This window comes from Sorex fumeus, unplaced genomic scaffold (genome assembly GCF_029834395.1).
Source record: "Sorex fumeus unplaced genomic scaffold, SorFum_2.1 ptg000122l, whole genome shotgun sequence".
Classification (NCBI taxonomy): domain Eukaryota; kingdom Metazoa; phylum Chordata; class Mammalia; order Eulipotyphla; family Soricidae; genus Sorex; species Sorex fumeus.
The window spans coordinates 39,247,786-39,264,224 of NW_026606179.1; the positions used below are offsets into that span (position 1 = coordinate 39,247,786).

Sequence of the window (16,439 nt, forward strand, 5' to 3'; positions counted from 1 at the left end):
GTGAAATTAAAAAATTTAATGGAAGAAATCTTTCCGGTTGACAATATTTCCCATCAATAATGACATCTTTGGGGCTAAGGGTCTGTTATATCATTTTTGCACAATATTTTGTAATTTGACACTTGCTAATAGCTTGACTCTGGGACAAGAGGCTTAGTAGTACATTTGTCAAAGTCACTCATTCACTTTTTTGTTTGTTTTTAGGATGCACTCCAGAAATTGACTGAAATTCTTAATTTAAATGGAGAAGTAGCTTGCCAGGACTCAGGCCACCCTGCCAAACACAGGAACACGTCTGCAGTTCTAGGCTGCTTGGCTGAGAAACTAGCAGGTAACTCTGGAAGCTGCACACAGGAAATTCTTGAAAGTGTTTGACTTTAAAGAAACCTCCTATATCAGAAGGAACGTCTCAAACTTTTGTTTTTTTTTTTTTTACTTAAAAGCCTAAGAGGTGAACGCCATGAGTTAAGCATTGAAGGATTTTCACAGGGAAATGAAATTGAAAGTTGTATTTGGAGGCTGAGAGTGATTGTTACAGTGGGTTAAGACGCTTGCCTTGCACATGGTTGACCCAGGTTTGATTCACGGCACCACCTGTGGTCCCCTGAGCACTGCCAGGGGTGGCCACTAATAAATGAAACAAAGCGTTTTAATCTTGTTTAAAATCAAAATTAAGAGAAATGAAGCTGAGGGGGGTGACTCGGGTTGCAGTGCGTGTGTTGCACGCAGAAGCCCCGGGTTGGGTCCACTTTGGAGCACAGGGCGTACCACTACCTCGAGAAAAGAATAACAAGGAAAGGCTGAACTTAGTAAAATGAAGATTGCATGCATTACATGTACACTTTGTAAAGTTTTGCTAGATATTCAATACATACTTACATACTAGGTCAGAGAAGAAGAAAAGGAACTTTTGTTTTGGCCCACATCTGGCTCTGTACTCAGGGACCACCCCTGGTAGTGTTTGGGGGACCTTATGTGGTGCCAGGATTCCAACCAGTGTCAGGGCTGTGACTGCGAGCCAAGCAAGTGCCTTCATCTCTGTTCTGTCTCTTCATCCCAAGAAAGGGGCATTTAAGATGGAGCCCTTCCCGATCAGGAAAGCAGACGTCTAATCTTCCGTGAATATTCCCATCGTGGAACAGTTCACATCACTCCACGGGTTAATAGTCCAGGTAGTCCTGTCATGTTGAGGAAAAGAGACAGAGAATGAGAGAGAGACGCTTGAGTTCTGGTCCTTTCCCAAGCTCCCCAGTCACTGCATTGCTCCCTCATGCCTCTTCACTATGAGATGGGGATGATACCGTTTCTTCCTGACTCTGGGAACTCGAGGAAGGTCTTGTGCTTGTGCTTGAAAATACTTGATAAAAGAGTTCTGTCAGGGGCTGGAGTGATAGCACAGCGGGTAGGGCGTTTGCCTTGCACGCAGCCAACCCAGGTTCGAATCCCAGCATCCCATAAGGTCCCTTGAGCACTGCCAGGAGTAATTCCTGAGTGTAGAGCCAGGAGTAGCCCCTGAGCATCGCCGGGCATGACCCAAAAAGCAAAAAAAAAAAAAAAAAAAAATTGAAAAAGAGTTCTGTCAGAAGTGTTAGTCTTGGTTACTTATTAAAAGTAATGTGACATACTCATTCTATCCCATTGTTTGTTGCATTCATCTAGGTCCTGCAAGTATAGGTTTACTTAGCCCAGGAATACTGGAATACTTGCTACAGTGTCTGGTAAGTAAAAAACATCAAAGCTGGCCATTCCTTCTCATCTAGAACTGCCTGAAGTTGCCAGATTAGCCACTGGCATGGAAAATTGAATCAGTTATCAATTTTATTTACAAGTGTCTCCCGAGTGTTTATCTGCTCCCTCCTAGGTTAATAATAATAAAGGGGACTGGAGGGATAAAACAGTAGGTAGGGTGTTTGTCTTGCAAAGGGCCAACCCAGGATTGATCCCCAGCATCCCATATGGTTCTCGGAACACCCCCAGGAGTCATTCCTGAGTGCGTGAGCCAGGAGTAACCCCTAAGCATTGGTGTGACCCCAAAACGAAAACAAAACAAAAATCAAAAAAAAAAAAGCAAAATCCCCCCAAATGAAAGAATAGTAAAAGTGGGATAGATTTCATTAAAGACTACTTAAGATACCAGTCTCCTACAGTTTAAAAGGTACATTGTAGAACTGGACTTTAAAGTAACTGTGCAAGATCTTTTCATGGAATCATTTGTATTATGTTTTGTGAGAATCCCTACAATTAAAGTTTTGGTTACAAAAATAAAAGAGCTTAGTCTGGTTTTAAATGTATTCTTTTAAATAGCTACTTGATGGGCACTTAAATCACTTAATCACTTGACTTCCCGTTAGTCGTCGATTTGCTCGAGCGGGCGCCAGTAACGTCTCCATTTGTCCCTGTCGCGTGCTAGTGTAGCCCAATGGCATCTGTTTGCTTCGGGAACATGAAGGGCCTCAAACCGATCGTTCATGATCTTGACGAAGAAGTCTGACCATCTGGTAGGTGGGCGGCCACGCGGTCTTTTGACATCCCGTGGAATCCAATCAGTAACAGCTCTAGTCCAACGGTCATCTTTAAATCTCATTACGTGACCAGCCCATCTGATTTTCGACACCTTGGCAAATGAGACAGCGTCCCTGATCCTTGATCGTCGACAGATGTCAGAACTCCGGATTCGTTCTCTCATTTGAGTGAAACGTGATATTCCAAGCATAGCTCTTTCTATTCTTCTTTGGGAGACCTGAATGGCGTTCTCATCTTGTTTGCGTAGGGCCCAGGTCTCTGAGGCATATGTTAATGCAGGAAGAACAGTGGAATCAAAGAGATGTGCCCGGAGCTGGAGGTTCTTCGTCCTCTTAGCTATTTCTTTGACGTTCTTGAAGGCGTTCCAAGCCGCTCTCTTCCTCCTGCGCAGCTCGGGTGCCAGGTCATTTGTCATGTTGACCTCTCGACCTAGGTACACATAGCTGTTGCATTCGGAGATGGTCGTTCCATTGAGAGTGAATGGGGCGTCAGGAACAAGGCTGTTTCTCATAAACATTGTCTTCGTAAGATTCAGCTGTAGTCCTACCTTTCCACACTCACGGTCAAAGTCGGCCAGCATTTGTGCCGCTTGGCTGATGTTTGGTGTTATTAAAACAATGTCATCAGCAAAGCGGAGGTGGTGTAATTGCCGACCATCTATCTTCACTCCCATTCCTTCCCATTCCAGTCGTCGCATGATGTTCTCAAGGGTGGCACTGAAGAGTTTCGGTGAAATGGTATCACCCTGCCGCACCCCTCTCTTGACATCAACAATCACTTCTTTGTAGAATGGTGAGATCCTGGTAGTGAATCCGCAATAGAGCTCACGGAGGATCCTGATGTATTGGGCTTGAATGCCCTGATTGGCTAGGGCTTCAATGACCGCTTCCGTCTCAACAGAATCAAAGGCCTTCTTTAAATCAGTGAACGTTAAGCAGAGCGGCATCTTGAACTCCCGAGAAACCTCAATGAGCTTGGTTATCGTGTGGATATGGTCGATGGTGCTGAATCCTTTGCGGAACCCTGCTTGCTCGCATGGTTGTCCTTCATCTAATGTTCTGCCAATCCTATTCAGGATGACTCGTGTGAACAACTTGTAGATGACAGACAATAGGCAGATCGGGCGATAGTTGCCAATGTCATGGATGTCTCCCTTCTTGAACAGTAGTACGGTCCTGCTGGTTTTCCATTGGGACGGAACCTTGCATTCAGACAGGTAGCGAGTGAAGAGCTGAGCTCTTCACTTGATGGGCATTTTGGTGTATATCCTTAGAGTCTGACGATGATACTAGGGACGTCAAAGTGGAAACAAATCAACCTGGCATTCAAGCCAGGCCCCAGTGGGTTGTATTTCCGCGTATATAAGTCTCCGTTCCTCCCCAAGCCTCCTGTCACTGCTGCTCTCGGGAGTACTGTGAGTCAGGACATGGCTCAGACTCTGATCACAGTCCCTCACTGCGTGAGAAGCTCCCAGTCACCACCCTGAGTTGCTGACGGTGGCCCTAAAGCACTGCTGAGCGTGGTCCTGTTAGCCCCAAGTCACAACACATCATCAGACCCAGACACCCAAGCAAGCCGTTCCCCCAGGACCAGACTCCTGGAGTGTCCTTACGACAAACAGCAGCGAAACTGACTAGACAAAATGGAGACCGAAGGCCTCAACCAGTTCTTCATCCATAGAAAGTTGTTGGTTAGCTGAGAGGACAAAACTTACTCAGACGGGACAGATTATCCTCTGTTTTATGAGGGATGTAATCAGGAGCAAAATTACTCCCATGAGAGTAAATGCTGTGAGAGAAGGTGATTGAGACCTGGGGGAAAACGGGGAACAACACCATGTCAACCAAAAATAATTGTCTTATTTACCTAATTACATATTACTTACACAAGGCAGATTGCTTAAAATTTCAAACAAATATTTGATTAACTCATTAAATAATATTTTCAACTAAAAAAAAAATACAATGCCATGAGAACTAGAAGAATCTTGAGTGCCAGAGATTTTCTGAAGGAGGAGGAAGGAGTAGGTCATTCTGAGAGATCAGGATGTGATCGTGTACACAGGAGGAAGAACTGGGTTTTTGGTTAAGGTCTGATCACAAACAGAGACCCAGGGTTGGCCGTGACCATGCGTCCACAAAATTTCAAAGAACTCTCTGATCAGAGAGAGAGAAGGTAGAGGCAGACGGGTAGCACGGTCAGGGGGTGGTGGTTAAGGCCTGCAAGCCAGGCAGAGGGGTTCTGAGTGGCCGGGATCCTCCTGTGGGTCTGGGCCGGATGTGGTGCCAGGGATTGAATCCGTCCCAGTTAGCTGTGGGGCACACAGCCTCCTATTTTATTTGATCTTGTTCCATTTCTGTTTGATTGGGGTTTCTTGCAGCCAAGGAGAATGATGATAAGAGCTTTGTAGAACCTAGCGGGGCACCAGGAAGTCAAAGGGAATCTTTGCTCAGTGCTCTAACACTCTTTTTCCAGGATCCTAATGTGACTAGAGAAAGGAAAATTGTGAGAGATTGTGGTGGTGCTGAGCAAAGGGGCCTTTCTTTACATGTCAGCGAATGTGACACGAATGTAGCTGTGACCGAAAGGGTCTACTTGTCACTCTCCCGCCCACCACAGCATTGTGGAATTCTTTCTTTCTTTCTTTATTTTTTGAGAACAGGTTGAAAACTGAACCGTTTATAGTTGTTCATTTCATTATAGTAATTCTATTTTATTTATTCTTTTTTTATAATGTAGGAGCACTGCTTATTCAGCCATTGATTAATCTGATTGAATTGGGCATGAACTCCACATGACTTTTTTTTTAAGTTAGTTTACCATTATAGTAATTTTAGAACATAGTTGCAATAATTCATTTTAGAGTCTTGAGGAAAAAGTCATTTCTAGCAGTAATTATTTGTGTTTTGGTTTGGGGGCCACAGTGGAATATGCTCAGAGAGTACTCCCGGCTCTTTGCTCATGATATGGTGCCAGGGATCAAATCCAAACCTCCCTCATATGAAACATATACTCTGCTTGGACTATCTTCCTTTTCTTTTTTTCTTTTTCTTTTAATTGAGACCTTGTGAGATACACAGTTACAAAGTTGTTCATGATTGGGCTTCATCATACAATGTTCCAACACCCGTCCCTTCACCAGTACACATCTCCTACCATCAGTCTCCCCAGGTTTCTTCCCGCCAACCCCCCACCCCCACCCCCGGACTGTCTTTCTGGCCCCAAAATTCTTGTTTCCTGTCTGACTTGCTTAAGCGAATGTAAGAATCAACATTTTATTAAACAGTCCTAATATAAATTTTAGTAAGAAAAATTAGCAGTACATTTAGTGAGATCATTATGACAGGTCTGTACCTACAGATTAATTCCGTGATCTCAAGAAAAACATATAAGATTTCAAGAGACTCTCTTGTTTCCTCACTACAAATCATTAACAGCTTGATACCCAAGGACTTAAATGAGTAAAACTTTCTGACTGCTGAGAAACAGACAGAAAAGAAAAACCTGTGCATGGAGATGATACTTGTGTTTTTGTTTCTTTCAGAAGTTACGGTCCCACCCCACAGTCATGCTTTTTGCACTCATCGCACTGGAAAAGTTTGCACAGACAAGTAGGTATAGTGACTTCTCGCACTAATGATCTTTGTTGGTTGCTAAGAATCTTACTGTTATGAGAGAAGTGTGCACTTGGAGTCTCATTAAAGCAAGAATACACTCTGACTTTAACTGAAGGGGTATCCCAAGGCCAGGTGTCACGGGCGAGACCAGGGTCTCACCCAGGCATCAAGGCTTGGTGAGGGGCTAGAGCGATAGCACAGTGGGTAGGGCGTTTGCCTTGCGGCTGACCTGGGTTCGATTCCCAGCATCCCACATGGTCCCCTGAGCACCACCACCAGGAGTAATTGCTGAGTGCAGAGCCAGGAGTAACCCCTGAGCATCTCCAGGTGTGGCCTAAGAAGAAAAAAAAAACTTGGTGATCGTGGTGAGCCTTTCTTCAGAGCTAAGCCTTCAGTGAGAAGATTGCTGATCCTAGAGAATTGAGTCCTTGGGATAGTCATTATTTGAGTTTCCCAATTCTGTGGGTGCCTCTCCTCACTCCTTACTATTCCTGATCTTCCATTGCTAACTTAAGGTTCATGTCTTTCCAAACAGGTGAAAATAAATTGACCATCTCAGAATCCAGCATCAGTGACCGACTTACCACACTGGAGTCCTGGGCTGACGATCCTGATTATCTGAGACGCCAGGTTGGCTTCTGTGCACAGTGGAGCTTAGACAATCTCTGTGAGTGGGAACTGTTCTTCCTTCAGATGCTTCATTCCATTCCAGTCCTGTTCATTTTTATAGGATATTTTGTAAGGCGAATGTGAAGTTTTCCTTGTAAGGGACTCGATTGGTGGATTGGAATGTTCTGGCAGAAAAGTATCCTAGGGGCCCCTTCCGTCGAAGCTTATTGTGGAATGCCACTAATTCCACTACTCTTCATTCAAACACCTTCACTGGTGCCCTTTTTCCAACTGCCTCAAGGTTATCAGTTGTACGGTAGTATATAATCAGCTCTTACCAACATCAACCATCTCTTGCATGCAGAGCCAGGTACTCCTGAGTACCTCCAGGTGTGACCTGAAAACAAAACCAGATTACTTGCTCACTATCCTGCAGATAGGTTCCAGTGATTCCTACTTCTAGGCTCCTACTTGGAATTCCCAGTCTTTTTTGCCACCATCCCAAACTTCTGTTAAAAACTCAAGTCATGTCTTGCCTTTGCCGGAAGGTCTCTGCTGACCGCTCTCCTCGAGGACTGCTGGCAGTAACACCACTGCCCTGCCTTTGCTGCCTGCCAGAGTTAGCGGGCGTCCCTGTGCCCAGCTGGACCCGGAACTTCCAGCTTCCAGAGCAGTATGGGGAGCTGCTAGGTGCATGGCCTGTCTGGTGCCACTTCAGTGAGAGCCCGGGAGAAAGCAGCTCAGCTGTGTTGCGTGCCAGAGAACGGGTGCTGCTTCGCAGTGCTCTCTTGGTTTATCCTCACGAGAGAGGAGTGCTCCGGAGCCGGGAGTACGGGGCTCTCCCCATCTCTCCTGCCACTGGTGGGCACTTCGAGGGACAGCGAATGGCATCCCAGCCTCTGCCCACGGCAATCTGTATCATAAACACCATCACTTTCTCTTCTGCAGTTTTAAAAGAAGGTCGGCAGCTGACGTATGAGAAAGTGGACTTGAATAACATCCGGGCCATGCTGAATAGCAACGATGTCAGCGAGTACCTGAAGATCTCACCGCACGGCTTGGAGGTAAAATCCCCACTGGATCACTGGGCAGGACTGAAATCTTGGTCTTATTTCCATCTTTTTGTTTTTGTTTCGGGGTCACACCCAGCGGTGCTCGTGGGTTACTCCTGGCTCTGTACTCAGGAATCACTCTTGACAGTACTCAGGGACTACATGGGATGCCAGAGATCAAACCTGGGTCAGCCTTATTCGAGGCAAGTGCCCTCCTGCTGTATTATCTCTCCGGTCCCCTGGTTCTGTACCAAGGCTGTTTCTTGCAGAACTGGAAGTTTATTTTCTCCTGAGAGTGGCTGGAGATCTCCATAACCACAGAAGAGGGTGTTGGACAATACCTGTCCCTTTCTGTATCCCATGTAGTGCTATTTGCAACTTTGTATTTTGCTGCATAGACAGTTGTATTAAGTCTCATGATTCTCCTTCACCCTCCATGTATATCGGAAATATCGCTGATTTTTCAGTGAGGATGGATAAACGAGCTGCTTCTGTGCAAACAGGAGACAGGAAGTACTAGACGGATCCAGATCCAAGAGTTGCTTGACAGAGGGCTGCAAACAGCTCTGGGCACACACGCAGTACCCCAGTAAATGCCTTATGGAGATTTATGCTTTAGATTATTTAGACGTCCCATCCCTTAGTCTTCAGTGACCTTCTCCCCCTCTGTCATAACAGGTCTAGGTGACAGCCTTGTCTAGGCACTTGTCAGGGGCCCTAATAGGAGAGCAAAGCACATGAAAACGAAGCCCACGGCCTTTACTGGTTCCTCAGGCTTTCTCAGCTGGGCATGCATCCTGCCTTCTCTCAGAATGAAACTATGAAATTGTCCGGGCATTTCATTCGCTTTGCTGCTGCTTTTTTTTTTTTTTTAATTTTTGTCACAAGGGTACAGAGACAAGGAAGCAGTGTTCCACAGAAAGCTTTAGTAAGTAACATTGTATTCATCTCTCCAGGGACTGGTGTGGACTGTCACCCTTTTGTTCTTGGCAGGCTCGCTGTGATGCCTCCTCCTTTGAAAGTGTGCGCTGTACCTTCTGTGTGGATGCTGGGGTATGGTACTATGAAGTAACAGTGGTCACTTCTGGTGTCATGCAGATCGGCTGGGCTACAAGAGACAGCAAATTTCTCAATCATGTGAGTACCTCTGAGAATCATGTCATTGGGGCAGCAGTGGTTTCAGGGTGAGTGTTTGGAAATAGCTTTTCAATAACTTTGCAGGATAGTCATTTCTTGGGTACCAGATCCCTGAGAGTTATTTGCTAGACTTACTCAGAAATAGTGTCACAGAATAGCTCAAAGGCAACTCTGCGTGTGAGCACCAGACCCTTAGAAGTCCTTGAACACTTCTCTGTATGGCCCCAGAATAGACATAGAAATACATCAATAGTAGAGTGGATAAGGTGCTTGTCTTCCACACAACTGACCTGGGTTTTAATTCCTGGTACCTGAGATGGTCTCCCACCAGGATTGATCCCTGATCACTGCCAGGTATAGCCCCCCCTCCCCAAAAAAAAAAAATCCTGGAGCCAGAGTGATAGTACAGCAGGGACCAGAGAGAGAATGTACTTGCCTTGTACACAGCCAACCTGAGTTTGATCCCCAGCATCCCATATGTTCCCCTGAGAACTGCCAGGAGTTGGTTCCTGAGTGCAGAGCCAGGAGCATTGCCAGGTGTGACGATAGATAGATAGATAGATAGATAGATAGATAGATAGATAGATAGATAGATAGAAAGAATAGATAGATCCTGATCCATGGGTGGGTGGGTAGGTAGGTAGGTAGGTAGGTAGATAGATAGATAGATAAGATATAAGATTAGATAGATCCTGATCCCTGGGCCAGAGTTAGTACAGCAGGTAAGGCACTTGACTTGCATGCATCCAACTTGGGTTCAATCCTTGGCACCACATAATGTTCCCTCTGAGCACTGCCAGGAGGGAACTGATTCAAGTACTGGTTGATTTCTTGTTGGAAACTGATAAAGTTTGATAGATCTTTTCCCAAATGTGGGGTTTTAATGATCTGGTTTTAGCTGTGCTTCAAATAGACATTGTCTGCTAATTGTGAATCCTTTCTGCTTATGCAGATAGTTTGTGGTTTTATTGACTAAGTCATTTTATTTTGTTTCTTCGTTTTTGTTTCGGGTCCAGACTCAGCAATGCTCAGAATTAACTCCTGTCAGTGCCTGAGGGACCTTATGGGATGTTGAGGATCAAACTACCCACAGTATTATCTTTTCAGCCCCAGAATGTCATTTTAAGTCCTACTGCTTGGGCTTCAGTTTTGAAAGAATAACTAAAGTATTTGGCTCAGATATCTGTTATTAAAATAAGATTCTGTGCCAGAAAGATAACAAAGGAGGCAGGATGCTGGCCTTGTACACAGTCAGCAAGTTCAGTTTACTGCACTTCCAGCCACCAGAAGTTTATGTTAACTTATTAAAGGGTATCCTTTGCCGCAGCTGGAGTAGGTAGGGCATTTGCTTTGCATGCAGATGGCCCGGGTTTGAGTCCCAGCATCCCATATTGTCCTCCGAGCACCGCCAGGAGTAATTCCTGAGTGTAGAGCAAGGAGTAGCCCCTGTGCATCATCGAGTGTGACCCAAAAAGCAAAAAAAAAAAAAAAAGTATTCTTTGCCTTTTTATGAGCATCTATTGACCTGAGTTTGATTCCTCCGCCACTCTCGGAGAGCCCGGCAAGCTACTGAGAGTATCTCGCCCACACAGCAAAGCCTGGCAAGCTACCCATGACGTATTCGATATGCCAAATACGGTAACAACAATGTTCCTGGGCCCTCTCGAGCAAAATCATTAAACAATGGGAGGACAGTGACAGTGATTATTTGACAGATCTTTCCCTTCTCTCTGGTCTGTGCTTTGATTGGTTTTGGTTTGGGGCCCAGGGACTGCTTCCCTGGTTAGGGGTCACTCTGAGACCAAGTGGGGGCCTGCTGAATGTCACACCCAGGCCCCTGCATGCAGAGCATGTGCTCAAAGCATGTGCTCGAGCCTGTCGTATTGTCTCTTCAACCCCTGGCTCTGATTTGTTTTTGAGAATTCGGGCAAGTATATTCTCCCTTTTAAAAGGTGAAGCAAAGTTCAGAGAAACCAAGACAGTCATCTGTCCACCAAGTGCTACAGAAGCTTCAAACTCTGCTCCAGAGAGCCTTTCCCTGTCTCGCCTCCGCCTCGGGGAAAGTGACAGGCTCAGTGGGAAAGCACCGGCTGGGAAGCCTGGGGGTTTGGGAACTGGGCAGGCTCCAGGCAGCAGCAGAGGGCTAAGAGACGTAGAGAAGTACCCCAGCCAGGGGGCTCGGGGAAGGATCTGGCTGGGACGTGGCCGGCAGTACTGCCACAGAGCAGTCGCAAACATCCTCCTGCGTGGGTTCCCTCCGGTCACACGGGGTTTCTGATAGGACTGTCCAGGCGGTCTTGCCTCCACACCGTAACAGGAAGTAGGACTCTACCTTTATCAGCGTACAAGAGTTGGGAAGCTGTAAAAAAGCAGTGTCTGCCAGGTGGGCGAAGGATTTGAAATACTTCTGACTGACAGGCTCTGGCTAAACTTTCTTTTGTTTAGCCAGTTGTGATCGGGGTTTATAGTCTTTGTCTTTAGTAATGTCTCATATGTGCAAATGTTATAACCCCTGCCCTCTCTCCGTGGTCCCGGGAGAGAGGGCAGGGGTTATAACATTTGCACGCAGCCAGTTCCAGTTTGATCCCCAGTACTGCATGTGATTCTCAGGAGACAGCCTGCTGGCAGCAGGACCTGGGGGCATGAATTTTCTCTCCATTTTCAGTCCCTTTCTCCGCTAGAATATTTCACTAACTAGAGCAAGCACCAGATTTACACATTTCCTTTGTTTCTTTTAAAAGCACTGAGAATAATTTGTTAAGAATCATCCAACCTATGGGTCTGGAGCAATAGCACAGCAGGTAGGGCATTTGCCTTGCATGTGGCTGACCCAGGTTTGATTCCCAGCATCCCATATGTTCCCCCAAGCACCGCCAGGAGTGATTCCTGAGTGCAGAGCCAGGTGTAACCCAAAAAGCATTAAAAAAAAAAAATCATCCAACTGAGGCCAGAGAATAGCTCAATAGTGCTCCTTGAGCACAGAGTCAGGAGTAAGTCATAGGCACTTCAGGGTATTCCCTTAACCACTCCCACAACCACCACACCACCAAAAAAAGCAGACCAGTTTGATCTCCAGCACCCCGTGGTCTCCTGAGCACTGCCAGGCATCCCCCCAAAATGAACAGGACAGCAGAGGACCAAGCTAGGAGAGTCTCATTGGCCTGTGCCAGCCTTCCAGAGCTGTGCTCAGTCCCGCTGGGACTGTTTCCAGGCTGAAAGAGGGAATCCAGTATTTCTAATACATCTAGGTTGCTCTCTGAGCTAGACGCTCAAAGCCCAATTTTATAGCAGTCTGCTTGGCAAAGGTACCTGGATCTCTGCTTTATCTCACAGTGCGGCTCTCGTGGAATTCCTCCAAGCATTGACAACTCTGCATGGCAGAATCTGCTTTGAACCAATGGTTAGCAGCTAGGCGTCCTCTGGGATTCTCCAATGTTATGTGCACTTCCTAGGATGTTAAGAAGTGAAGAAAGCAAAGAATCGCTTACCCTCTGCCTGTTCCCCACCCAGTACCCACCAAGCTTTTTAAATGAGCTTTTCATTTATTTGTGTAGCCTTTTAAAGGGATAGGAAGGCCCTTTTTCCAGTAGACTGGTGCATTTCTTCTCTTTCTACAGGCAGTTAGAGTCAAGTTCTTTTAGTGCTTGAATAATTCGGTAGTGTGTTCAGGAGCCTCACTCTGAAGAACACTCATCTAAGTTTGATGCATTAAAGTCCAGGAACTGAGCATGTAGTCGTCGATATCTTCAAGGAGTCCGTAGAATCATTCCCCAGTCTCTCTCCTCACTTCATTATCACCGAGAAATCCTGCTGGCAGCAGGGCCTGGGGGCATGAATTTTGTCTTCATTTTCAGTCCCTTTCTCTGCTAGAATCTTTCACCAACTGGAGCAAGCATCAGATTTACACATTTTCTGTATTTCTCTTATAAGCATTGAGAATAATTTGTTAAGAATCACCCAGCCTAGGCCTAGGCTCAATAAGAGGGCATGCTTTACATGCGGAGAGCCCGGGTTCAAGCCCTGGCACCACATGGTCCACTGAGCACCTTCAGGAGTGGCCTAAAAAACAGACCCCCAAAATGATTCCTCTACCCTTTTATATTGTAACAATAAAAATAACTGTAAAATAATTTAAAGATCATAAGTATTAAGAGCTGCTGCCAAGGTCCTATATGATACACAGAACCGATCATCCTTTATGACCTTCTTTTTTTGTATCTGGTTTGAAATTCTTTGAGCATGTGTGGATACTTTAAAGTTTTCTGCATGTAAGAAGTATTGCCCATCTGGAATGAAGTGGAATGCCCATCTGGAATGAAGCACTAGTCTCAGAACCAGAAAATACCAAGGCCCAAACTTGACTATTTAAATAACGTGACCCTGGGCAAGCTAATTGGCTCTGAGCCTTTATTTTCCCTTAAAAACACAATGCCACCAGCTGTGAGGTGGTTAGTGAGAATTAGCTAACAGTGTGAAACTTCGCAGATTGCAGTGAAATGTCATTGTCTGTCTTGAAATGAAGCGTGTAGGTTAGAATGTTGCTATCTCCCAATATTAAGTTCTCAGTATCTCCCAAGGATGGAGATTCTCCCTCCATCCAAAAAGCTGAGAATGTCAGCCGCCACATAAGCTTAGTGGGATTAGAGAGACTTCCCTGTGCCCAGCAGACCTTGCTGACCCTCTGTCACCCTGTCCCCCACAGGAAGGCTACGGCATTGGGGACGACGAGTACTCCTGTGCCTATGACGGCTGCCGGCAGCTGATCTGGTACAATGCCAGGAGCAAGCCTCACCAGCACCCTTGCTGGAAAGAAGGTAGGTAGCACTGTCAGCGGATGGGCTAGGAGCTCGATAGACCTGTTGGTGATTGGGAAGAATACAGGCGGCACTCTGTACAGATGGCTTATTAGCTAGTTCCTATCTGGTAATGATGAGCCCTCTTTGCGTAACAGGACACTGAGTATGAAAGAAAATACTCGAGACTAGCCTTTGTCCTCCAGACCCGGGTGTGAGTGGTGTTACCCTAGTAAGATCACTTCTCAAGGAAGGGGACACCCCTTAGCAAAACTTGCAGGAGCTGGGGCTGGAGCGATAGCACAGCAGGTAGGGCCTTTGCCTTGCACACAGCCAACCCAGGTTCGATTCTCAGCATCCCATATGGACCCTGAGCTCCACTAGGAGTAATTCCTGAGTGCAGAGCCAGGAATAACCCCTGAGCATCACCGGGTGTGATGCAAAAAGAAAAAAAAAAGAACTTGCAGGAGTTGCCATTCTTAAAGAATAAAGCTTCTTCGTTTACCACAGCCAAATGTAGAAGCGCTGACTTGGTGACTTTTCAAATTTGAAAGGAATTGCTCAAATAGAAAACAAAACTATAATACCTAGTAAAGTTTCCATCAGATTATTTTTTCTTTTGCTTGTTTTGGGTCATACCCAGCAATACTCAGGGGTTCCTCCTGGCTCTGCACTCAGGAATTACTCCTGGCACTACTTGGGGGACCATATGGGATGCTGGGAATCGAACTTGGGTCGGCCGTGTGCAAGGCAAACACCCTACCCGCTGTACTATCGCTCTGGTCCCCAGAGATATTTTTAATACTTAAAAGTTTAATGTATGTATTTTTTGTCATTCATTTAATATGCCCTAAATAACTTTCCAAGTTAATAGCACTGGGGCCAGAGAAATAGTACAGATTGGGTGCTTGCTTTGCATGGGGCCAACCATGTTGGATCCGTGGCATTTTTTTTGCCTTTAAAAATTATTATTATATAAAAAGCGCTATAGACCATTCTAGATCGTCTCCAGAGTAGTCCTTACAAGGGGAACCTTTCTGGCAAAGAGCATAGAGAATTTCCAGGCTCTTGCTTTACAAATTTTGCTTATTCCTTAACCAGCATTGAGTATCATTGTAATTTCATATGCTTTTCTTTGATAATTTAATCAAGAAAAATCTTTCATTCTCGGAGATCAAATTTTTGAAAAGATGTTTTGGAAGAGTAGAGACGTGGTCCTTGGGGACCCCTGGGCCCACCCCTAGGTGTGTCTGGCACTGGTGTCCCCAGGCACTGCACTGTAGGCTCCTGCCTCTGGGCCAAGCCCTGCCAGGAAACACCCCTGTACAAACACATAAAACAGATTTGGGGGCAATTTTCTCAGAGTTTTAAATCTCATCAGACAGGCAACAAAGTTCGTGGTTCTGATTTTTCCATATTTCACTGATTCCAGAAGAACTTTCCCATGGTTTAATCTCTTTGAAACTGGTATCTTAGGAGTAACAGCCTGTCAGATTCGTGGCAGCGCTTCTTGGGAATCGTGCGGGTCAGTTCAGCCGCAGCAGAAGCAGGAAGGATGAATGGCTGCAGATGGCGCCCTCAGACCCAGCATTAAGACGCTGAGCTGGCCCGGCGCACGCCCTCGGACTAACAGCGTGTCCCTTTATCTTCCAGGGGACACCGTGGGATTTCTGTTAGACTTGAATGAAAAGCAAATGATCTTCTTTTTAAATGGCAACCAGCTGCCTCCCGAAAAGCAGGTCTTTTCATCTACTGTGTAAGTAGCCCTCCTGGGTTGAATATTTGAGTAGATACACGAAATGCGCTTTTCTCAAAGAAAGAAAAGAAGGAAAGAAAAAACTTCATGTAGTCAGTTTTAATGAGAAGTCATTTTCTTTCAAGTAATTACAGACCCATTGGTCATAAACTAAAACTATTCCCAATTTGGGTATAGGAAGACAAAAACAAAATATTCTCCAGTTCAGGGTCCTGAATAAACAGAATCTGTTACTCCAGGGGCCTGAGACGTCCTGCACAGTGGGGAGAGTACTCACTTTGCATGTGACCAACAATGCTGGTTCGATCCCCAGCATCCCATATAGCCCCCCGAGCACCACCAGGAGCAACTCCTGAGTGTAGCGCCAAGAGTAAGTCCTGAGACCTCTGGGTATAGCCCAAAAACAAAAAGAAAGGAAGAATCAGTCACACTTTCTTTAGGGAATGACTCAGTCTGATTTTCTGAAAATCACTTCGGTTTGAATTTTACTCTGTTCTCTTGACCTCTACTGTATTTTCATTTGTAGATCTGGATTTTTTGCTGCAGCTAGCTTTATGTCATATCAACAGTGTGAGTTCAATTTTGGAGCAAAACCATTTAAATATCCACCATCAACGAAATTTAGCACTTTCAATGACTATGCCTTCCTAACAGCTGAGGAGAAAATCATTTTGCCAAGGTAAGAAATCGGCCAGCCTTTGGTACGCATCTCATAAGAAAACCAATGTCTAAGCACCCACTGCTTTTTACAAAGAATTTTTGTTTCATTTTTTTGGTCCTAATCTTTTGTTTTATGGGGTTTTGTTATTCTTGTTGTTGGTGTTGTTGTTTTTGGTCCTCCCAAACAACGATCAGGGGGCCTGGTGACTCCTCCTTGGCCAGCTGGACATGCAGGTGAGCACTGCCTGAGAATGCAGTGTTTTTAGGCTCTGCGGAATCAGGGGTCACCAGG

At 45.6% G+C, this 16,439-nt stretch overlaps 1 protein-coding gene across 1 annotated transcript in view; it reads left to right on the plus strand.

Annotated features, from left to right (window-relative positions):
* The window catches only part of RSPRY1 (ring finger and SPRY domain containing 1), a 54,535-nt gene that overhangs the window by 31,213 nt on the left and 6,883 nt on the right, over positions 1-16,439 (plus strand). The window contains exons 5-13 of the mRNA XM_056137201.1: positions 205-331; positions 1,660-1,718; positions 6,068-6,134; positions 6,676-6,807; positions 7,698-7,813; positions 8,795-8,938; positions 13,641-13,752; positions 15,385-15,487; positions 16,014-16,166. Coding sequence (XP_055993176.1) covers positions 205-331; positions 1,660-1,718; positions 6,068-6,134; positions 6,676-6,807; positions 7,698-7,813; positions 8,795-8,938; positions 13,641-13,752; positions 15,385-15,487; positions 16,014-16,166 — 1,013 coding nt within the window. The remainder of the gene's footprint in view (positions 1-204; positions 332-1,659; positions 1,719-6,067; positions 6,135-6,675; positions 6,808-7,697; positions 7,814-8,794; positions 8,939-13,640; positions 13,753-15,384; positions 15,488-16,013; positions 16,167-16,439) is intronic.